Source organism: Penicillium solitum (assembly GCF_028829755.1).
Source record: "Penicillium solitum strain IBT 25940 chromosome Unknown utg000001l_segment0_segment0, whole genome shotgun sequence".
In the NCBI taxonomy this organism is placed as follows: Eukaryota; Fungi; Ascomycota; class Eurotiomycetes; order Eurotiales; family Aspergillaceae; genus Penicillium; species Penicillium solitum.
The window spans coordinates 7898839-7921578 of record NW_027072121.1 but is presented as its reverse complement, the minus strand read 5'-3'; the positions used below and the strand labels follow the sequence as shown (position 1 = coordinate 7921578).

Here is a 22740-nt window from a genome sequence, read left to right as displayed (position 1 = left end):
GGTTTAATTTTGTTCATTTAGTTTATTATCAGACTGAATGGGCTAGAAATGGTATGTTAATTGTATATTCGATTCATTGGGCCTCCTCGTATTCCTACAGACTACGGCATAACTAGATCCAAAAGTACAAATGCCCCATCTACCTGGGTACTTAATGTGGAAGTCTTCAATACATGATGACGCTATTTGATAACATTTCAACTGTGCAAAGACGTCTCCGATAAGATAATCGGTGGCTGTATTTTGGGCAAAGCAATATATAAAAACCATTGACAACTGTAGAATTATATTAAATCACGGTACATCAAAGAGAAATTCTAGATATTTTCACCATCTTGAGGTACTCTGTACTCCAGGAAAATGTACATCACCTGCTTGAAGGCGGTCTGATACCTGCAGGACTAGGCGGGGCAGAAAAAAACATCGGGAAAAAAAAAGAAGACAAAGCTAGTGAGACGACTTGGACTACTAGGATACCTTTCGTGATTGACTTGGTGAACAAGTCAGAACGAAATTCTCACTTGAAAGGTTAAGGGGTTTCTTCTGATTACTTTGGACCCTCCGATATATCCATTGTCGTCAGTGTGTCCCTCGATATCAGCATGCCTTCTGCGGCCGATAATTTCGATCTGCCTCTTGCGAAGAGGCAGAAACGAGTATCCCAGGTTAAGGCCAGCGGAACACGTGGTTCCAAAATCTTTGCTCCTTTCCGTGTAAGTTGAAGAAACACATTTGAATTGCTTCTGTTCTCTAAACTGACTTGTTGTTATAAAGACACTAGGATTGGTGTCGCCAACACCCGTTCCCTTTACATCGGTGCGCCTGGGCAAATCGACCTTTCAAATCACAACCTCCGTGGGACACTCGCTGCAGACATATGATTTGCGCCGAGGCTTGAACCTCATCTTTCTGACTCGACCGCAAACACCGGAGATCATCACGGCAACATGTGCGTGGCAGGATAAGGTATTTGCAGCTTGGGGCCATCTCCGGTCGCAGGCCCCCGGAGGCGTCTGGGTTTTCAAGCGCGGCAAAAGAGTTGCAGTCCTTGAGGGCCCCGCAGACCTGAAGGGACCCATCGAGCGCTTGGTGGTATTTGGTTCATGGGTGGTTGGTTGCTGGACCGGCGGCCTCGAGGTTTGGAAAACGGGCACATACGAGCACTATGCCAGTCTGCGCCCACAGGGTTCCTCCGGAGAGAAGATTTACACGGGAATAATGTGCAACATGCCGACTTATCTGAACAAGATCTTTGTGGGTCGATCGGACGGAGCAGTCGATATCTGGAACCTCCGCAGTGGAAAGCTTCTTCACACATTGCCATCTTTGTCAGCAGATGCTGGGCCAGTGACTGCGATTCACCCCACTCCCGCTCTATCTCTTGTTGCCATTGCCTACAAGGGCGGTGCGTTGGCTATTCAGAACGTCAGCTCAGGCCAGCTGATTTTGTCTCTCAAGAACGCATCATCCCGTGGTCTCCCGGTAACATCCATCACTTTCCGCGGCGACGGATTGGGTGCTGGCCACGATGGTCGCAGCTCAGGTGTCATGGCCACAGCGTCAAGTGGTAGCGGCGATATCACACTCTGGGACTTGAATAATGGAGGTCGCATTGCAGGCATTCTTCGTGGAGCCCATCGAGTGTCAACCGGCGAAAAGCCCATGGGCGCTAACCGTGTTGAGTTCTTGGATGGACAGCCAGTGCTCGTGTCATCAGGCGATGACAATTCTTTGAAAACTTGGATCTTTGACGAAACGCCATTTTCGCCCATTCCCAGACCTCTTCACAGAAGAAACGGACATTCTGCTGCCGTCAGCGCTCTCGATTTCCTGCCGACATCTTCAGATGGTTCCGAGTCTGGCGGCAAGTGGCTTCTTAGTGCAAGCAAGGATTGCAGTCTCTGGGGGCTTAGTCTGCGCAAAGACAGCCAGCATACCGAGATCTCGCAGGGTAGCTTGGAACGCAAGGCTAAGAAGGGAGGGCCATCAAACATCTCAAGTACAGAGGATCTCAAGGCTCCCGAGGTTACATGCATTGCCTGTAGCCTCAACCGTGATGGCGGAATGGGAGCCACCACTTCCGGTCCAATCTGGTCGAACCCGAAGGTTACAAACGCCGATGCCTCCAATGCAACCGGTTGGGAAAGCGTGGTCACTGGTCACCGAGGTGATAAGTTCGCACGTACTTGGTTCTGGGGCAAAAAGAAGGCAGGTAGATGGGCGTTCGCAACCAGTGATGGAACAGAAGTCAAGGTACGCAGGGTTTTAAACATGATTGAGCAATTGTTCTCTTTTGCTAATCCATTATTCACAGAGCGTGACTGTTTCACAATGTGGTACTTTCGCTGTCATCGGATCAGCTGGAGGTTCTATCGACATGTTCAACATGCAGTCAGGTCTGCACCGACAAAGCTTCCCGGCTCGCCCCCAAGCTGGCCGTGGCATCAAATCTAATGCTCAGGCCTCGATCGCTGCGGCTACTAAACACACCAAAGCTGTGACTGGCTTGATGATTGACAGCTTGAACCGTACCGTTGTCAGCTGTGGCCTAGATGGCAAAGTCAAGGTACACCCCACCACTCCCTCCTCTTTCTCGGAATTCACAAATTGACCTTTTTTGGAATATAGTTTTGGGATCTTCTCTCTGGAAAATTCGTTGATGAACTAGACTGGCACCCCATGGCTGCCATTACTGGACTTCGCTATAACAAGGCTAGCGAATTAGTCGCCTTCAGCTGTGACGACCTCTCGATCCGTGTGATTGACCTCCAGACCAGAAAGCTCGTTCGTGAGTTCTGGGGATGTGTCGGCCAAGTCAACGATTTCATCTTCTCAAATGATGGACGATGGATTGTTGCTGCCTCCATGGACTCGGTGGTACGCGTATGGGATATGCCAACCGGACATCTGATTGACATTTTCCGCGTCTCAAGCACATGTGTCGCTCTGGCCATGTCTTCAACCGGTGAATTCCTCGCCACTGCACACGCCGGTAGCATTGGCATCAGTCTTTGGAGCAACCGCAGCCTTTTCATGCCTGTGTCGACCAAAAACCTGGATGAGAACGTTATTGAGAACGTTGGCCTTCCGGCAACTTCAGGAGAAGGCGGTGCTGGTCTTATTGAAGCTGCCTTTGTGGATACTACCGAGCAAGATGAGGAAGATGGCCCAGTACTAGCGACGGAACAACTACAACACGACATGATGACTCTGAGTCTTGTTCCCAAGAGCAGATGGCAGTCATTGATTCACCTAGATACTATACGGGTATGTTTTTCTTCCTGCACAAGTGCAAGTCTCTAGCTAACAGTTCAATAGGAACGTAATCGTCCCAAGGAAGCCCCCAAGGCACCTGAGAAGGCACCATTCTTCCTTCCTTCTCTCCTCGGTTCCAGTGGGCCCGAGGCCGCCAGCGAAATCCCTGGCACCGAGGATACCGACGCGGCATCAGTGGCCAAAATCGCCGAAGCCGAAAGGATGCGGATTGCTAAGTTGCAAAATGACGGAACCGCCAGTGCTCCTCAATCTATTTTCACTCGATCATTGGCATCCGGCCATGATTCCGGTGACTTCAGCTCATTTATCGACCATCTCAAGACCTTATCTCCAGCCAAAGCAGATCTCGAGATTCGCTCACTGGATCCTCGGGTACGTGATGGACACTCTGAGTTGTCCGATTTCGTTGTTGCCCTGACTGCTCGCCTTAAGTCAAAGAGAGACTTTGAGCTTGTCAATGCTTGGATGGCAGTCTTCTTGAAGATTCACGCCGACACTGTGAGTCTCAGCTCTACTCAAGATGAGCCTCAGTATCGTCTGTTGCAAGAGGCTCTAGCAATTTGGTCTGCTGAGCAACAGCGGGAGGGAAAGCGCCTGGCTGAGCTGGTGGGCTACTGTCGCGGAGTTGTTGGATTCTTGCGATCTGCTCGGTAATTTGAATTGGACAGATCCATAATTACTGCATAAATATTTCTCGGAGCATTAGTGCCTTTTGTTTTCTTTCTTTGTTATCTATCATGCGTGTTACGTCGAATCTATATCAATGGTTATACATGAAAAAATTGTTTTGCACATATTAAGTTATTTTTACCGCCTATACTGTAGCTACAATACCAACCAGGGCGAAAATATCTTAAACGTACGGCATATAAAGAGACTGCCAAGAAGACGACCAGAAAGACAAGGTATAAGTGACTATTGTTGTCTTGCTAAAGTTGGAATCGGCGCCTCGCCCCTGACTAATACAAAAAAAAAAAAAAAAGAAGGGAAAAAAACAAGCGCCACAACCAGAAGTGTTCTACCACACATTGGCTATGGGTATCCCTCACTTAACCAGGCACCTCCTTCCATATGCCGAAAGTGTCTTGCTAGATGGGAGGGCAATCGATTCAGGACTTCCGCGCGTGCAGGCCGTTGTCATCGACGGTCCCAGTCTAGTATACCATGTCTACCGCCGACTCCTGGGCTGGATGGACCCAAGCAGTGATGTCCTTGACTACCAGCCAACCTGCGATGAAATCAGTCGGGGGGTCATCAGCTTCCTTCTCCAATTAACCAGAATGGGGGTTAACATGTAAGCCCTCACACTAGTCTGAAAACACAGTTATCCTCTGATATCAATTCTTCTTTCCTTCTTTGCTATTTAGAAATAAGATATGCTTCGATGGTGCCTTGCCCGTCTCGAAGCGAACAATCCGCTATTCCAGAATTGAAAAATTACGGCATCGATTGGAATTGGCTCGGCGGAATCTCTCTCTGCCTGCAACGCCCAAATGTCGCGATGTCATCCCGACTAAGCGAGGACAGGTCTGGTGCAGTCGAGGCCTGCCTCAGCGACGGAAGGGTCTTCCAGAGAATCCGTTCATGGTCTCGGCGGTCTTTGAGGACTTGCGGACCCGATGGACCAAGGAACAGGTCCGGAAAGAGGTTGACGATGATGTCAGCTGTCTTGTCGCCGATACTGATTACCCCTGGGCCGATATCACCGTCATGGTGCCAGGAGAAGCTGATGTTGAGTGTGCCAGTGTGGCAAAACTTACCGGCTGTGCGGTGTTGACAGATGATTCGGATCTCCTGCTGCACGATCTTGGCGAGAATGGCGCGGTCTTGTTTTTGGACTCGGTGCAAACGTCCTCAGGTGTCTGGAATCCAGCCGACCCAGATATTCGGGGGCTGAGAATCTGTCCTCATTCGCTCTCTGGTCGATTGGGCATCCCAAGCGTTCAGTGGTTTGGTTACGAATTGCAGAAAAATCATCACCTGCGTTTTGCTGAACTTACTCGGATAGCTAAGGAGAGCAGTGAGGCGACTGAGCTCTCCTCTGAATATCTGGAGTTTCTGAAAGAGTATCAACCCGAGACCAAAGATAATGAGGTGATACGTGGCGCAGGGCAGTCCGCACAGCCAATGGATCCAAGAGTATCGGAGTTATTTTGGCAGTATGAACTCCCTGGTATCTACAGCTCGGGTGAACAGCCACACGTCTATCTCGGGATTCTGAACGAAGACTCTTCCAGACGATGTGCCTGGGAACAAGGTCGAGCCTATAGATCCCTTGGGTATTCATTTTTCAACAATTCCCGTCCTGCTGCCAACCAATTTGCGGCTGTACATGAATTTGTCCGCAGAGGTGGAAGGATCGTGGCCGAGGAGATCACTTTAAGCGGAACAAAGACCGTAAACTCCGACCTGGATCTCCTCCGGAGGCGTCTTGCCCATGCACATGCTACCTTTGACGAAGGTCTCGCATCCGAGAGCTTCTGGTTTTTGTATGCTCTTTCCGATATCTACCGTGATAGAGCCGGCACAACTACAGTTCCGAGCGCGAAGGAATTGGAGAGCTTTCTTACAAAGGGATATATGGCGCAAAGTACCAAATGGGCGGACATTCACCTTCTCGCTCAAATTCAAGCTGCATTATACTCTTTGCGAATACTGAAGCAGCTTTTCGATATTGCAGCTCCTGGTGATGACTTGGTTGAATCCAGCTCACTACTTGCGGATTTACCTCCACTACACATATTGATGTCGCGGCAGAAAATTATCGAGGGCTTTGCCAACACTCGACGTGTCCGGCATGCGGTTCGTCAATTGATAGAGACATATGGTTAACAGATATGAATATACATTGCAAGCCAATGCACTACGAGCTTCACAAATGAAAGACAGCATGGCTCATGAACCCTTAGGTGAATGACTATGATCAGCTAGGGATTCGGCATTCAGGCGTCTTTGTAGATTACAATGACATTTGCATTGGTGGTCACTATAGATGAGGAAGACATAAATATGCCACTGTATAACCTTGCCTGAGAAGCCCCGGGTCCTTCAAATGATTCATTCCATTGGCACATAGGTTTAAAGTACTAGAACCGGCCCTGGGAGGAGCGATGCTGCTGGTTCTCGGTGCAGTCGTTTTGTTTGATCGGATACAGTCGATTGACGGCATAATTTGGTCTTGCGTGTTGCGGTTGGTTGTTTGCCCGGTGTCCGGAGGCGAAAATTGTTTATGCTATTTTACAACTTTCTGGGAAAGAAAGAAACGGAAATTTTTGTGGGTATCATGTGTGGTCGCAATAGCGACAGACGACTGGCGGGTAGGATGTCGTTCAAGGCGCTCATTTTTCGGGGGCATCGGGGAGTCGTTCAATCACATATTTGCCGCGAGCGACACTCATGATGGGTGCTCCAGGAATTTTGCTATTGCTGTTATTAGAATTTGGCTGGTACAGCGAGAATGGCGCCGAAATGTTGGTTACATACCGAATACGTCTCTTGAGATCACGATCGTTAGTGGCGATAATGTAGACACGGTGCTTGATAACACGATCGACCAGACAGTCATCGGCATAGGTTCCCTTGTGGTCACACTTTACTCGCTCGAACCGAGGGTCCTTGGCTACACGCAGGGCAAGTCGGTATTTCGGGCCAAGCTTCTCCAACTCGGCAAGTACGCAATCGGTGACGATAGGGATACATTTGGCGTACAGGCAATCGAGCATAGTTGGAATGACCTCGAGTTTGTGCTGAATAGTGTGGGAGATGAAATTGGTATCGACGAGCACGGAGTATGGGGGGGCGAGGGCCGTGTTGAACTGGAAGAACATTGACGAAGGAGCTTGGGGGCTAGAAGCGGAATTGTCAGTATCGTTATTGCGATAGTGTTATACAATATCCTTACGCCTCTTTGACGAGATCATCATTTTTGGCGGCCTCTTTGCCTTTCTCGGTCTTGTCTTGATTTTGCTTCCTATAACCGATTGTTAGCAAGTCGCAACAAGACTGTGTGTTTCGTGGTTGTGACGAACAGGCGATTATCGCGCATGGAAATAGCTCTCTTGGCCAGCGCATACTTGCGAGTCTTCTTTTGAACTCCCATGATGACGAGACGTGGATGGTATAGTAGTGATAGTAGTGAGGAAGAGGTTTTTTTTTCCTCTTTTCTTATCGGGGAATCTATCTCGGGTTCGGGATGACTAAGCGTGTGGATGGGCCTCGGGGGCATCCCGCTCGTCACCTGCAGGCCCGCGGACAATCTTGTCTTCAAAATTCCCTTGTACTCAGCAATAATACACCCTCGAACGCTCATTATGTCCAAGCCGGATGCAGAATTTGATATGGCGAAAGTAAGTCCCTCTACTTCGGCGTTCGCAAGCAGCATCTATTTCCCTGAACTATGCTGCTAGGCAACATTGCCCCTCTTACATCTACCAACTAATCCAAGATTGGATAGCTAACTCATGATATAGGCGCTCGCAGATCTTGCAAAGTACGTTAGCCCACTTATAGCTTATATCAATAAATTCATGATATTGACGTCATATATTTAGGGGTGAAATGACTGCCTCCGCCCTGGAGGATCATCTCAGCACAATTGAAAGCAAAGTTGATGAACTCTTGGCATCTTTCGAAAGGCAGGGTACTGCTGCAGCGGAGGCTACATCTGTCGATGAGACAGACCCAAGTCAACTGGGCACAGATCAGGATCAAAAAGCAGAGCCATCAAATAGCCCACCCAAGTGATACTGGCCATCGCCTCCCTTCTCTACAACTCCAATCTCTGTGATAATCCCATCGATCAAACTTGCAGGAGTAATGTCAAATGCCGGGTTCCAGACATTGATCCCTGGCGCGGCAATTTTCACGGTCTCAATCGCAATCTGGTCGGTGGCCTCAGAGCCCGCACAGGGACCTTTGATGCTGGTCACCTCGGATGCTGCACGTTGCTCAATGACAATATCCTTTCCTGATTTTGTGGCCATATCGATTGTTGTGAGTGGCGCTGCGACAAGGAACTTGACACCGTGGTACCTTGCCAAGACAGCCAGGGCATATGTGCCGATTTTGTTGGCTGTGTCACCATTTGCTGCTACCCTATCAGCTCCCACCACAATTGCATTCACACCCACTTGGGTATCTGCGAGCAAAGCGGCCGCCATAGAATCCGTGATGAGCGTAGCTGGAATTTTGTCGTGAACCAACTCGAATGCTGTAAGGCGAGACCCCTGGTTGTAGGGCCTAGTCTCTGTGCAATAAGCGTGACGTAGGATGTTCTTCGAGGCCAGCGAACGAACCACACCCAATGCGGTGCCATATCCAGAAGTGGCGAGAGAGCTAGTGATTTAGGATTAGTGAGAAGATACGACGGATAACGGATAACGTAGTAAATCAGCCCTACCCAGTGTTGCAGTGAGTCAACACAGCAACTTCTGAATTTCCTCTGGCCGCATGAGTGGCGATCCATTCTGCGCCATTGTGTCCAATTCTCTTGTTATCCTCGAGATCCTTCCCCATCATATCCTCTGCCGCCTGAATAAATGCGGCTGCGACTTCTTGGCCAGTAGAGCCAGATTCTTTCGTGCGATTGACCACCACGGTCTCCAGCTTGCGCGCAGCATCAGCGAGATTGACGGCAGTTGGCCGACTCGTCACAAGATAAGCAAGCTTCTCTGTGATATACTGGCACACCTCTTCTGATGATTGTGAAAGCTTGCCACCATCCACAGCAGAAGTTAGTTCCGAAGCGAGGGCGAGCATTGCGACGATAGCGATAGCAGGTGCCCCGCGGACTTTCATATCTCTGATTGCGTGCCATCCATCTTCTGTAGTCCGAATGGGAATGTATTCTTCGACGAAGGGAAGCTGTAACTGATCCAGGATCTCAAGGTTACCCTTTCTGAACTTGATTGCTTGTAACATCTTCGTAGGTGACGGTAAAAAAGTTCTGAAGACCTGGGTGAGGCGCGAGGAAAGATCTTTAAAAAGTACCGCGGGGACCTGGTAAAGCTTACTTAATCAAGGCCTATCAGGGCTCCGGCCGCGGGGGGTATAACAAAGGGTATAACAAAGGTACAATATACAATATGGAGGTACAACCTTTCCAGGAACGTACCATCAACCTATGTATGTAGGTAAGATAATCAAGCTGTAGCGGGATAAAATGCCATGTATTACTGCGCGAATGTACTTTGCGCCAATCAAAACACAAGATCAATGGCACATCGCCGCATCACCAGAAAATATTAAAAAGTCGCTGGGCAAAAAAGATGAGCTCATGGTCATAGGCACTAATGTCCAGTTCAGTACAAAGCAGGGGAAAAAAAGAACCCCCAGGTAGGTAGCCTCCATAACCCCAGGCTCGCAAGTCTGGTCAACTGCATCATAAGAAGAGTTGGTCAATCACCACCTAGGCTAGTATGCTGTCCCCCTATTAGCTAGAAGAATCCAAATCATTGCGATGGCACTCAAAGCGCGCCTTTCTTATCCACCTGCAGGCTGTCATAGGCGGGCCCAATCGATAACACCGAACAGTGTATTTTTTGGATTTAACTGGAAGAGATGTAGAGTACTGTAGACGCTGATCAGAAAGCCGTCGCGCACGTCATAGGATCCGAAGAAAAGAAAGGATTGACTAACCATTATTTCCACGCACGAAAGCATCGCCGTAGTTTCGTCGTAGTTTTCCGTTCACATATTCCTCCGTCTTCTCGAGGGCAATGTTCATGTATCCATCGACTGATTGCAATTCACCTACAGGCGCATTAGAAGCGAAGTCATTGGGAATTGGAAGAGGAGCCCGTACCCTTGTATACCACTCCGGAATTCAGCTTCACGATCACAGGCGCACCGATGATCTCACTCAAGAAGACAGAGGGGTCTTTCCCTTCGGAGGTTGGGGCGTTCTCCATATTGATGTTATGGTCTGAATTTTATCAAATGTCAGCCAGAGCAGAGTTCAAGGGAAAAAGGAGAGACATACCTGGTTGAGATGTGTTTTGAAGTAGGCGGAGGGATGAAGCATTCGAATGTGAGAGACCAGGAAGGCGGTGAGGGTGTGGACTATCGCAAGCGGGGCGGGATCCGCTGATAAGTTTTCGTAGGGAGTGGGATACCGCCCTTATATTCTGCCGGTATTGCCGGTCATAAAATAGTATACCTTTTACTAACTTTGCAAACAACATTCAAAATGTTGAAATGATTAGATTTTGGAAGACACGAGCTAACTGTAGCTATGTGAGGTCAATTCATAAGAAATCAAGAGAACATAGGTCTTATATTGTCAAATGTTCCGCTTGTCAGAAAGCGCGCTAGTGCACTTCTAGTAGGCGGTAAACAGGACGGTGTTCCCCGAGGTCCCACTGCACCTATTCCAAGTCTGGAAAGATGTGATGCATGTTCCCTTCACTTAACTGCCAATTGTTTGGCTTATGCCCAAGGCTCATTTCGCGCATTTTACTCTCCCACTAACATATCACTGATTGTAAACAAGTGCCCCCACGAGTCACCTCTAAATCCGTTCGGTCATCCTACCATACTTGCATTTTTGACGACCAATTCCGGCTCCGAGAGTCATGAGCTTTTTCAAAAAGCCCTCATGGGCAATCAAGAATACGGAAGAAACTAGCACTGATTTTTATCGACGCTCAGAACAAACGTACTCTGATATTATTGCTGCGAACCGTGAAGCACACAACAAACCGAAATCACCAGAAATTCCAGAACATACCGAAGACACCAAAGATACCGAAGATACCGAAGACCCAAAACGAGAGAAGCGGCGCCGGGTTTCTAGGGAAAAGAGGAAAGGGCGCGATGATGGCAGTCCGGTGCAGGATGTGAGCCGCGAGGTCGGTAGCAACAAAATTGTGCTACCAGAGTCACAAGAACTTCCTATTTCCTTGCATGATTCCTCACCCGAGTCAGCCAAGCCAGTCAAACAACACGAGACAACCCAGAGACGCAGCTCAGAAAACCGCTTGCCCCAGTCACCGCAGAAAATTAGTGGCCCGGAATCACTAGGTGCTCTGCCAGTTAAACCAGTGATTGTCCTCGCGGATGACTCGGAAACTCGAAGCCCTCAACCTGTTCAACCACCTCGACCTATTCAATCTCCTCAGCCTGTTCAACCGGCAGAAGTTCCAGCGGATGACCCGATTGTTCAGATCTTGATCTCATCTGAAATTGCAAATACCAAACCATTACTTGTCCATCGCAAAATGTCACAGCGGCTAAGAGATGTGCGGTTGGCATGGTGCAATCGCCAAAATTTCGATCCCCAAATACAGGCATCAATCTACCTGACCTGGAAAGGTCGACGTCTGTTTGACGTGACAACTTGCAGGAGTCTAAATATAAACTCCGGGAAAAACTCTGCGGCGATCCCTGGCATTGATGATGACTCCTTTGCAGACCAGAAAGAGCTGCGCATACATATGGAAGCGGTTACCGACTTACCCCTTCCGGTTAATCAGCGAATTACCTCGCCTGATAATGACAAGCCCCCTACAGCGTCGCAATCCCCAGAAGATGACCAGGGTGAGCCAATGAAACTTATTCTGAGGAGTCCTGGATACGATGATTTCAGGATCAAAGCAAGAAAAAAGACCCTGATTTCACGACTCATATCTGCTTTCCGAGATAAACAGAATATCTCTGTGGACCATGATATCTTTCTCCTGTTTGACGGAGACAAACTTGACCCGGATTCATGTCTCGGCGATCATGACATTGACGATCTAGATCTGGTGGATGTCCAGATCAAATAATTCGCGTTGAAGGATCTGAAGAATTGAATAATAGCTAATAAAAGCCAATCAAAGCTAATCAAATCATCCAGTTTGAATCTAGGAAATTTGTCTCTAAGATAATGTATATACAATTTCAAAAGTAAACATCAACCGGTATAGTCCATAGTCCGGGTATCCATATCACATGATATCCGATAAGCCGTGGGGCTCTTTTTTTTTCTCCCTCGGAGGGGCCACCGACGTTGTTCGTTATCCTTTAAATTGATATCCTGTCTAGACCCAATCAATCTCAACATATTGACCAAGGTCCCCAGAACCTTCGCATCAAACAAGCTACCAGCAATCCCCACCCCAAACCCGCCACAATGAAAGTGATCACCGCCAATTTCGTGACATGCGCCGTGAAGGAATGCAAGACATCACCAGCCTCATTCCCATTACATTTCAACGATGCCGAGCTAGAGCAACAGGAATTGGATTTCCAGCCCGAATTCATCCGCAACGTCCTTCCCCGCATTGACTGGGAAGCCCTGCGCACTATTTCCAACGAGGTATGAACAATCCAACCCCAACATCCAACGACAGATACCTAGGTATTCAGCGTTCACCGACAATCACAAATAAACTAACACTTGCACTCTTAGCTTGGATTCCCGACTCTTCCGGACTCGAAACCCGAGGGCGAGGCTCTCGACAACGAGCAAACATTGAAGGACTTGCACCGGTTGCTACTTGAGACGCACGTCACAGAAGGAAAATTGACCTGCGGGAACTGCGGTCATTCATATATGATTAAGGAAGGAATTGCGAACTTCCTTCTTCCAAGCCACCTTGGTGAGAAATATCATCTTTTGTTCTTTTTTTCCTTGGCTGTTCGTTTTGCTAATATGAGTTCTCTTTCCAGTCTGAACAACACAATCCCACATGCGCTTTTCACCCAAATTGCTTCGCAAATCGATACCCCAGGGCTAGGAACCGGTTTTTGAGAACCAGTTTCTCTTCCTTTCCTTTCCTTCTCTTCGAAAAAAGGACCCTGTGCAGTGGCACCAGGGTTATCAGATAGCCGAGTCGAGTTCTTCTGGGACTTGACACATCTACGCTCTCACATTGCTTTCTAAGAGGACTTTTCTCCAGGGCCATGACTCGAAACGGAACAGGCGAAATTCTTTTGGAATTGGTATATTGTACAAGAGAGTCTGTAGTTTATGAAATCACGATTGCCATTGATAAATGCGTTAATGCTCCCACGCTGAAAACGCCAGCCTGATTCAACGCCACCCAGTAGAAGAGAGCCAAGAAACCTCCCAGAGAACTTTGTTGAAAGATCTTGGAAAGTGGGTTTAATTGAGGAATCCCTTGCAGCCCGTTGAGCCACAGAGACAGGGAATTCGATCATCGCTGTCCCACTCTCTTTCGAATTTGTAGTCGTACGTGAGCTCCTCATCTGATAGATTTCGTTAGCATGTGTTTTCCCATGAAGCGAGCGGAGTTCACGAACCTCTTTCGATATCCCTAAGCGCATAAATCACAATCCGTTTGCTGCCATCGACCTTGATGATCTTAGCAGTGCAATTGGGTGTACAGCTGTGATTGATGAATCGCGCAATTCCTCCTCTCTTTGTGGCATCGATGACGGTGTTCTCATCAATTCGGAAGAGATAACTGCTGCCGATTCCGCTCTTCAGGTATCGTCTTTCTCTCATATCGGCAACTTGCTGACGCACTTTCTCCCCAACATACTCAATGATCATGTCATTGGCAGTGATGTTTTCCTCGGCATACAAGCCCCAATTATGAATGGCAGAGCGAGCGAAGCGCACAGGCTTCTTGCGCTTCTTGAGCTGATTGAATCGAAGAACATCTCCGTCGCCGTTCGCAGTGGGAAGGGCTTGCTTTTGCGCATTGATGTCTGCAATGAGCCGGCGGTTGTTGACTCGCGTTGACCGGGATGTCGATTTTGATATTGTTTTAGCGGCTGCAATCCTGGCAGCTTCCGCTGCTGCTGCTTGTGGATCTGCCTTTGCGTTCGCTTCACGCTCCTCACGAGCCTTCTGAACCTTGATCCGATGGGGCAGATATTTGGATTTTTCTGCCTCAAGAATCCTTTTGCGACCTTCCGTCCGCGCAGCTCCTGTGGTATTCGGCACATAATAGCCAGGGATACTGATGGCGTCCTGGGTTGTGCCAGTTTCCAGACCATTGAGAGCTTTGATCTCCTTCTGTTTCCAACCCCATGCAGCAAGATTTTGAATAATTGATTCTGACTGATCCAGTAGGATTTCTCGCAAAAATCGCAGATCTTCATCATCCTTGACCAGGTGTTGCCAACCATCCAAATCAAGCACGATAGTTTCATCATCTTCCACCGTAGCCCGGGGCATATCCCTGGAAACGCCCCACTCAATCTCCGTTTTCGGCTCATCGATAGGTTCGGCTTCCCACGTTTCGCTGATGGAAAGATCATCACCCTCGGGATGTTTGTAAGAGACAAGCTCGGTGAGCTGGTCTGCGGGTTCATCGTGCGTTGGTAATTTGTCGGCATCCTCTGCGAGATCATCGCCAATGGCCGCGGGCGTTTCCAGGTCTTTAGTCGCATCCTCATGTCCGACTGTTTCTGAGTCAATGCCAAATAGCTCATCCTCCTGTCGCTGCCGCTTTCGTGCTTCTTCTTCATCTTCAGTCAGTCGCTTTCTCTTGCCTGACGTGGGAGACACCTGAAGTTCATGCGACAGATCGCTAATTTGATTTGTGGCATCCAAATCGTCCACATCTTCAGCGCCGCGCTCTTCGGCCTCTTGAGACGATCCCAGGTCGTCTGACTGGTATCCTCCATCGCGTTCAAACTCCGATGTCGTTGAACTTGCGCGACTAGGGGGTCGGCTCTCTCGCTCATCGGCATCCCTAGTAGCAGGGGTGCGCTGCTCGTCGTCCGAATCTTCATCGTCGTGCAACTGCTGTAAGCGATGATACAAGGGCCGGACTTCTTTCTTTCGTAGTGGTTGCCTGCGCCGTTCATCTAGGAAGGCAGCACCCGCATGGTCAAGACCATGGGCTTTTCGGATACGAGGAAGAGCAAGGACGTTCAGACCTGATGATCTGAGGGGGTCTCGACCGGCAGACATTTCACCTCGAGAGCCAGGGGTACTGTCGATTTGGAAAACAGATCGTTTTGTACCTTCGGGGTCCGAAATACCCAGCCTTTCCCTCTTAGACGCATGTTTACTCGGTTCCAAATAGTCGTAGAGAGCTGGAGCAGCTACGCGTGACTTCACGTCTTCGAGAAGCTTGTCCCTCAGGTCGCGAATGATGATAGACAACACCTCTCGGCATGGATCCAAATCAAGCGCACGCTGCTTTTTCTCTTCTTCGATATCCAAATCGGCCTCTTTCCTTGTCCGATCCTTTTCGGCCTTGTTTCGTTGTTCGGTGCGAAGACGTTCGGGGCTGGGACTTCGTTCGTAGTTCGGGTTCCCGTAGGGTTGGCTCTCCATATTCATGATATAGGTGAACAAGGGTTGCATGTGGCATAGTCGGTAGCAGCGTTCGGTTTCCTCCTCACCCCGGCGCGAGTTTTCGAAGATGATATAGTATCCGGTTTTGTCGCAACGAATATGCTTGTACGAAAAGAGCCTCAGTCTCTTCCTCAAGTGGGGAACTGTTGTGCTGAGGACTGGGACGTAACAATGCGCAATGAAAATGTATGGATCGCGTTTAATCTGACTCAAGATGGGAGTTTCTTCGACCAATGATTGTACAACAGGCGACCGGACACCGGCCCTAGGACCTTCTGGGATAACGACCCCCGGCCGTAAGGATGACCTGCCCGAGGGACCTTTAGGCGCAGTCGGTGGTGGTTCGCTTTTCTTGATCTGGATATCCGGTCTCGGTTCGCTTGCGGGCGGGAGGGTATTCTTGGAAGCCAGTCGCTGGGACTCGACTGCTTTCGCAGCCATTCGATCTGAGACAATGCCGTCGCGGTCCAGCTCGACCCTAATCCTGCGTGTGCCAATCCGTTGTTCTTTTTTGCATTCGAAGTATGCACGCCGGGCTGCGCTGGATGCTGACGCCGGGCCATTTCCTCGGACTGAAGTGCTATCTTTGTATTTGATCGAACAGATCCCCAGAAACCGGCCGGTGATAGGGTCTGTGCGGTTTTTGATTTCGGCCACATCTCCAAAGCTTGCGAAAAGCGCGCTGATCGGGGCGATCGGAGTCAAAGGGTCAAATCCCGTCACTACAACCTGTATCGGGGGCCCGGGGCCAATGCTCGTTGCCACGTCGTATGCCCATGGCTTCAAATTGTAAGGCGCAGGTCGGTATTTTGTCTTCTGTTTGCAGCCAGATCCACGGGTATAATTGGCAATCGCACGACGCGGATCGGGTGGTGCATCAGCTTGACCATTATTCACGATGTCCACATACTCGGGCTTTTTCCGCTTTTCTTTTGACGAGGTCCGCTTGTCCAAATCGGGGTCGTACACAACCTTGCAGCCTCTTACGCGAAGCTCGAGGTGTCGGGTTTGCGACTGAGGGGTCGGAGGGGTGTGGATTGGAGTGATGGAAGATTTGGCGATTTCGGGATTCGGCCTGGAAGAAGTACCCGGAGAACCTCCGCCTGCGATCTTTGACTGTGATGGACTGGTTAATTTGCAAGGGGGTGATGACTCCGCATTGGTGAGCGGTGTCAGTGTATCGATGTGTGATGAGACGGGAATTGCCGTGGGTGGTGGAGGTAGCCCATTCCGATCCTCCACGGGTTTCGCCTTAGCGGGAATGGTCAATTCAAGCTCGTTGGGGACCGATGGAGTGCGAGCTCCCCCCTCGTCTGTATCAGGTTTGAGAGGTGTCCCAACGGCCGCGGGTGTGCTCGGGGAAAGAGACAATGGACAATCCGGGGTCCTTTCAGAAATTTGATCACCCTCGACATGTAATTTCCGTCGTTCCTGCGCTGTCTTGAAGCGCTTCTGCTGAAGGACTGATGGGGCGGTGGGGAAGAAGTCTGCAAAGCCAGCCGAGGCGCGTGACATGGTGAGAGGTTGGCTACACGCCAGAGACCGTGGCGCGATCAGAAAGCAGCATCCTTGACAGTGGTGATTCGGCTATTGCGAACACATGCGACCGAGAAGGTCCCGTCACGGCAGAATTGAGGAAATTGAGATGAAGGGGCTTATGCAGGTGTGTCGGTTTCAAGGAAGAGATGAGAAAACAAAAGAGATCAGAAGAAAAAGGAGGAGTGGAAAACGATATTCAGCTGTTGAGTCTGCGGAGGTGCGGTTACGCGCAATTCAAGAGTTTGCAGGAGACTAAGACGCGATGGAGCGGAAGGAAGTGGAATGGTGGGGACGCGGGAGTTGGGAACTTCACGCTTTCAAGGGATATGAACTCCTATAAGGACAGAAAGAAATGGAATCACGGGGGAGTGAAGCGTGTAGAATGAATATAATTAGGTATGAAGTGGTGAAGTTCAAGTTCAAGTTCCCCGGGGACCATTCTGGGGCCCTGGAGTTAACATTGAATGATTCAGCAAGGGTTTTTTTTTTTTTTTTTTGTTCTGAAAGGGGACCCCAAGTGACCTCACCGCGACTTATTCATTCACCCAATTAACCCCTATAAGGGAGGTACCTAGTAAGTATCTTTTGGGCATTCATTGAGGAAATCAGTTTGATCTTGCAATTTTTTTTTGTTATTGGAGATGATGGTTGATAGTGGCCTTGAGACTAATCTCACTAATAGGCTATAATAAAATAAAAAGCCCAATATCCATACATTGAATGGTTGAATAGTCTGATATATATACATTCGCTCTATTGCATTTTAGAGACTTTTACGGGTGCCGCTTTATGAGGTTTAGTACTTGGGTACTATGTAGGTGGTTACTCAGTCCACATGTGACCCTTACAGACATACGCATCTACGTGTACAGAGTATGGATATCCTCATTCTATACTTCACCTATATCCCTGGAAGGGGTGACCACATCAAAAATCAACGGAGCGAGCTTAAGCAAGCTATTGCGCAACTATCGGGACAGCCTTAGTGTCCTCAACATAACTTGGATAACACTGGAGAGCTCAGGCTGGAAATCAATACTTCAAATGCTCAGCGAGTTTCCTTTACTCAAGAGTTTCTCATTCAACTCCCTGAGAGAAGCTCGCTGCGATATCCAATTTCCGATTGCGTCTGAAATCCCGACAGTAGACGAGGGTACAGAGTTTACATTCCGCCCTCGAAAGCGAAAAGACCGAATGTTCAATACCAGGGTCAGCTGTCGGGGACCCAATACTAAAGCTATTATTCAAAGACTTGCCGACTCAATGGAGATAGTCTGTTAAAAGACAATGTTAAAGGATATAAGATCTTAAATAGTATGATTAGGTGAACCACACTAATCAATTTGTCAAGTTAGACCGGTTGAATGAATGTGTAAAATTATAGTTTGTCTAGCTCGTCGCCTCACTACTCTCCCATGTAAATTGTTCATGAACATCCTCATACCCAGCACCCCTGTCACTCGACTCAGTTGTTCCCCCCGTTTACATCCCCTAGGGGATCAACTAGGATCAGATGGAAAGGTGATGTAAGCCCAGCACTAGAAACACATTAGCATCATATCAAACTATCCGCCCTGGGTGAGAGTAACATACAAGTTAGCAATATCAATGTTAAGGCCGGAAGTGTCCAAGGCGTTGTCCCCAGGTTCCCTGCCGCATCGGTTAGGACCATCGTGCTGAGCAGTGTAATAGCCAGGCCGACAAGAATATTGGCGCCGATGCTGATATACCGCATAAGCGAATAGCCATATCTGTGTGATAATAAGGTGAGAACGCCAATTATCAAACAGACAAAGCCAACACAGACGCAGAAGTATCCTATAAAAAGTACATTGGTTAGTACTAAAGATGAAAGATTACACAATCAACGGCAATTATATAATTACCAAAAGTGAGGTTGAAGATTGACACAATTGAGTCTCCGTATCCCGCAAAGTCCGCCTCGGCGACTTCCTTTGGAGGTTCCCAGCCGTAGCCTTCAATGATCGTTTTGGCCATTTCCTTTACAACGAGTTGGAATTCTGCTAGCGTCTCCTCCTGCGTGGTATTGGCAGTCGGCTCCAAAAGTGCATGCAAGGACTCTTCAACCTCGTTAATCACAGCCTCTGTGGAGGGGAATCTCTCATAGATGGTATGGACCGTCTCATTCAGGGTAATGAGCCTATCATGTAGTGAGATCTCCCCTTCGAAGATAGATGTCAAGTTAAAAAGGTCTCGAACAACATGGGCACATAGTAGGATCTGATTTGTCCCTTCCATCATGAGAGTAAGGGCCAGATGGAAAGGAAAGTGAAGTAAAGACCACAACTGCTGGTTGACGGAACCAAACGGTTCCATGCGGACATTATCGAAATATAGTTGATATACAAGATACTATTATATAAATTAGTATATCTGCTTCAGTATCCAATAGGTCGGGGTTCTGACAATGACCAACACCGCTGATATAATAGAACCAATATCCGCGGACGTGAACCTGAGGTCAAATGTCTCAATCTTGATAATGGTCTTGGTTAGGCCGATGATGCCCTCGCCGAGCTGTTCAAATCAACCACTGCTTCCGAGTGTAAGAATGGGAATCGGTAACGTACGATGATCAAGGTCAAACAAGTCAACCTCTCTATGAGATGTGTCCTCTCAAACGACATGGCTTGCCACTGAGCTGCAAGAGTGAGGTTGACCCCGACCTCCATCACAGCCACTACATACCAGCCAATGTATGCGTCGTAAGCTGTGCGTCGGTAGAAGGCAAACGATAAACCGAGATAGATAAACACGGCAACGAATAAGGACGCCATCACTGCTATCAATGGCAAGCGGGTGACGCGATACCTCCAGGTAAAGAATAGAGTTGATCCATATTGACAGAAAAGAACCACCCGACTCGCCATCAGGATAAGTGACAGCTGCTGCAGAGGTCCCCATCCATCATGTTCCGTTAGAAACTCTGGTCCAATTATTGCGAGCCCGACCATAACTCCAAAATGACACGCATGGGCGACACGTTCGATGATGCTGTCTGTAGCGAACCGGACATCATATAAAGTGACCTGAGCCCAAGTGAACCATAAGATGCAGAAGAACCCGATGTAGGAGCTTAGTTCTAAGAGTGAGAGAAACCGAGTTAGCATATTGACCAAGAGTCCGGGGAATAGATCTGGGACAGACTTTCTGAACTATTGATCTCATGGGTATTTGTAAAAGAGGTCAAATTGGCAACAAAGAAGAGATCAAAAAAGAGTTGGATGTTGGAGGTTGCTTCATAGTGCTCGAACTGTGGATTGTCAAACAGCGTCTCGTCTTGGGTTGTCAGATCGGCCACTTCATCGACTATTTGACCTCGTCGATCGCTCCCCTTTGACTAAAGCTGGTTAGGATTCCACACATTCTAAGTGCACAGTCATGTAGCTTACTAAGGGGCTTCTCCATAGAGGTAGACCACCCATTGCTTTGAACAGAGATATGTGGGATTAACTCCGTATAGTTCTGAAGATTGTTGCATTCTTAAATCCGATTTACCTGTATACTTATATTTACTCTATATTGGAAGCTATAGTTAGGAACAATATTTAGATATGTATACTCCGTACTCTACGCCATGAAATGTACAACGAAAATACGAGGAAACCTTCCAAGGTTGGAAGTGTTGAACGAGCGAGCCAATCAAAATGCCCAGCAGTCAGCTTTATGGACATCAGCTCAGCCTCAGACAGCAGTTGATCGCAGCTGATCTTCCATTGATGTCCACAAAAAGCTTAGTTGCAAAGCCAAGTCGAAGTTTAAGTTTTAAATCTACGCCGACGATACGTTCAGGGTCTCACGGGGAATTCCAAATCCTACAACTTGGACAGAGTATATTTGACAAATTTCCTCAAGGCTTACTGCGTGTTCCTACTTTAGTCCCTAAGCCTCCCTCAGCCGGGGAGGTTGCACGGTCCCTCATCCCCCGGAAGCCTGCAGGATCCACTCCAAACCCTAAGTTGAGATGGCGGCCCAAGAGGACAATTTGATTTTCCAATTTGAGGGATCAATAGGATTAATAAGAGAATAGGAGAATTATGTCCAGATAGTTTCCAATCTGATTACGCTTTTGTTTCAGGTTTGTGTTTAGTATATCCTCCTTTTTGTACCGACATTTACTTGGGCTTCACCAAACGTTTTACATAGGATCGACGACCAAAATCACATCTTAAGATTAGTGGGAGATTTTACATTCCACTATGGCTGCTGTGATCCAATCATAATAATAATTGACTTCTCATTTCCGTCTTGTCCTCTCACACTAACCAAGCACCGACAGGCCTGGCAGGCCATGGTGGACCCTTGTGCTAGGACCGATAATCTCTGCTGGTATTAAAAAAGCCAATCCCCTAAACTAGGACGTCAAATATCCTCCATTGATCTTGCTTGGCATGACACGATGACTCTTCACGATATCAGTATCATCAATATGGCCCTGGTTATGGCCTCAATGATACTCATGGCAGCGGCCACAACGCCACAACCGACAAACATCGACATTCTCTTCCCGGCCCTGCACGATATGGACTTTAACAACGTGGAAGGAAGCGTCATGAGCGCTGATGCCACAGCCACCACATATCAGATTGACTGCCGATCTAGCGCGACCAAGCAATGTACCTCTTCCGGTTATCTTTTGCCCCAGTCTCTCACTGCCGGTCCCTCCTTCCAGGACTTTCATTACGATGTCACTAGCTTTTGGAACAACACTATCTTCATCGTCACTGGGACTTTGGACTGCAACATGACCGGGTCGACGCTCGGTGCCTCTTGCTACTTCTCGACCAGCACATGGGTCTCCAGTGGCACGACAAACACCTCATCGGTATTTACCACGAGCGCCTCCATATCTTCGGCCAACTTAAAATACAATACCCTGGCGGTGCCATCGGGCTTGGAGAACCTTCCCGTCGAAACTGCTGCCACGAATGCGTCACCCCGTCATACAGGGACGTCAACATCCAAACCAACGACAACCGTCGCAATTACCTCAGAACATCACTCTTCCTCGAAGGCCTGGATTGCAGGCCCAGTGATTGGCGTTGTGGCTGGCTTGGCCTTGGCTACGGTAGCGGCATTTTGGTTCGTTAGTCGCAGGCGTAATAGCAAGGCTGATACTGAGTACTGGAATCCAAGAGAAGGGACATCGGAGGCTTCAGAGCATCCCACATATCTACCAGCGCAGGGTACTCAAATTTCGGAGCTTTCGAGTACTCAAGTTGGGGAGCTTTCAGCCAAGGGGGCACTGGCAGAGTTATCAGCTCCATCCAAGCCCCATGAGATGGGGTGAGAAAATAGTGGAGTCACATACGCTGATTGTGTATATATTTGTGCTATGCCAATATGTTGTACAGTGTTAGAATAATATATGAGAGATTACCCCGAAAATGATGTGGAATGCAATTTGTTGATCATAGACATGGTCTTCAACACGGATGAATAGAGGCACTTGAACCAATGACGGGGGTTTACCCCCAGAAATCGATTTAGACCAAGTCTAGTGAATCTAAGCATTGTCTATTTGATAATAAAGTTTTCTAACATCTGACACGATGTCTGCCAGCGAATTTTGGTGGACCCAGTTCTCGTCGATACGACGTGTCCGAGTCCGTGCCCCCTTCATGTCGCTACATCTTTTTTAAGTT

General features: G+C 48.4%; 10 protein-coding genes across 10 annotated transcripts; 5 read left to right on the top strand and 5 right to left on the bottom strand.

Annotated features, from left to right (window-relative positions):
- Positions 1 to 455: 455 nt before the first annotated feature.
- Positions 456 to 6108, top strand: N7455_003046 (rRNA-processing protein UTP21; the record flags this gene model as incomplete). The annotated part of the gene is made up of 7 exons (XM_040955219.2): positions 456 to 713; positions 775 to 2253; positions 2315 to 2566; positions 2629 to 3267; positions 3319 to 3926; positions 4334 to 4570; positions 4704 to 6108. Exons 1-7 carry the CDS (start codon positions 603 to 605, stop codon positions 6106 to 6108), a joined length of 4731 nt encoding a protein of 1576 aa, XP_040814331.2. The 5' UTR covers positions 456 to 602.
- A 506-nt stretch (positions 6109 to 6614) lies between these two features.
- N7455_003045 (rRNA-processing FCF1 family protein) lies at positions 6615 to 7375 on the bottom strand (the record flags this gene model as incomplete). Its single annotated transcript, XM_040955134.2, has 4 exons — positions 6615 to 6696; positions 6760 to 7122; positions 7178 to 7246; positions 7305 to 7375. 4 exons carry the CDS (start codon positions 7373 to 7375, stop codon positions 6615 to 6617), a joined length of 585 nt encoding a protein of 194 aa, XP_040814286.1.
- Positions 7376 to 7586: 211 nt separating this feature from the next.
- On the top strand, positions 7587 to 8019 carry N7455_003044 (uncharacterized protein; the record flags this gene model as incomplete). The annotated part of the gene is made up of 3 exons (XM_065604398.1): positions 7587 to 7622; positions 7746 to 7765; positions 7827 to 8019. 3 exons carry the CDS (start codon positions 7587 to 7589, stop codon positions 8017 to 8019), a joined length of 249 nt encoding a protein of 82 aa, XP_065462889.1.
- N7455_003043 (S-methyl-5-thioribose-1-phosphate isomerase) lies at positions 7983 to 9195 on the bottom strand (the record flags this gene model as incomplete). The annotated part of the gene is made up of 2 exons (XM_040955241.2): positions 7983 to 8610; positions 8675 to 9195. The coding sequence occupies 2 exons, from the start codon at positions 9193 to 9195 to the stop codon at positions 7983 to 7985; spliced, it is 1149 nt and encodes a 382-aa protein (XP_040814420.2).
- Positions 9196 to 9747: 552 nt separating this feature from the next.
- N7455_003042 (U4/U6-U5 snRNP complex subunit LSM6) lies at positions 9748 to 10287 on the bottom strand. The gene is made up of 4 exons (XM_040955107.2): positions 10256 to 10287; positions 10079 to 10198; positions 9913 to 10026; positions 9748 to 9844 (listed from the first exon to the last, which is right to left on the bottom strand). Exons 2-4 carry the CDS (start codon positions 10182 to 10184, stop codon positions 9822 to 9824), a joined length of 243 nt encoding a protein of 80 aa, XP_040814388.2. The 5' UTR covers positions 10185 to 10198; positions 10256 to 10287; the 3' UTR covers positions 9748 to 9821.
- A 560-nt stretch (positions 10288 to 10847) lies between these two features.
- Positions 10848 to 12041, top strand: N7455_003041 (small ubiquitin-related modifier domain-containing protein; the record flags this gene model as incomplete). The annotated part of the gene is made up of 1 exon (XM_040955220.2): positions 10848 to 12041. One exon carries the CDS (start codon positions 10848 to 10850, stop codon positions 12039 to 12041), a length of 1194 nt encoding a protein of 397 aa, XP_040814299.2.
- A 347-nt stretch (positions 12042 to 12388) lies between these two features.
- Positions 12389 to 12932, top strand: N7455_003040 (RNA methylation protein TRM112; the record flags this gene model as incomplete). Its single annotated transcript, XM_040955083.2, has 3 exons — positions 12389 to 12574; positions 12668 to 12857; positions 12928 to 12932. 3 exons carry the CDS (start codon positions 12389 to 12391, stop codon positions 12930 to 12932), a joined length of 381 nt encoding a protein of 126 aa, XP_040814415.1.
- Positions 12933 to 13363: 431 nt separating this feature from the next.
- Positions 13364 to 17050, bottom strand: set1 (histone methyltransferase SET1; the record flags this gene model as incomplete). The annotated part of the gene is made up of 2 exons (XM_040955046.2): positions 13364 to 13467; positions 13522 to 17050. 2 exons carry the CDS (start codon positions 17048 to 17050, stop codon positions 13364 to 13366), a joined length of 3633 nt encoding a protein of 1210 aa, XP_040814398.2.
- A 1533-nt stretch (positions 17051 to 18583) lies between these two features.
- On the bottom strand, positions 18584 to 20520 carry N7455_003038 (uncharacterized protein; the record flags this gene model as incomplete). The annotated part of the gene is made up of 7 exons (XM_040955060.2): positions 18584 to 18612; positions 18668 to 18892; positions 18961 to 19447; positions 19502 to 19612; positions 19666 to 20177; positions 20243 to 20435; positions 20488 to 20520. 7 exons carry the CDS (start codon positions 20518 to 20520, stop codon positions 18584 to 18586), a joined length of 1590 nt encoding a protein of 529 aa, XP_040814507.2.
- A 974-nt stretch (positions 20521 to 21494) lies between these two features.
- Positions 21495 to 22385, top strand: N7455_003037 (uncharacterized protein; the record flags this gene model as incomplete). Its single annotated transcript, XM_040955187.2, has 1 exon — positions 21495 to 22385. One exon carries the CDS (start codon positions 21495 to 21497, stop codon positions 22383 to 22385), a length of 891 nt encoding a protein of 296 aa, XP_040814320.2.
- Between the last annotated feature and the right edge of the window lie 355 nt (positions 22386 to 22740).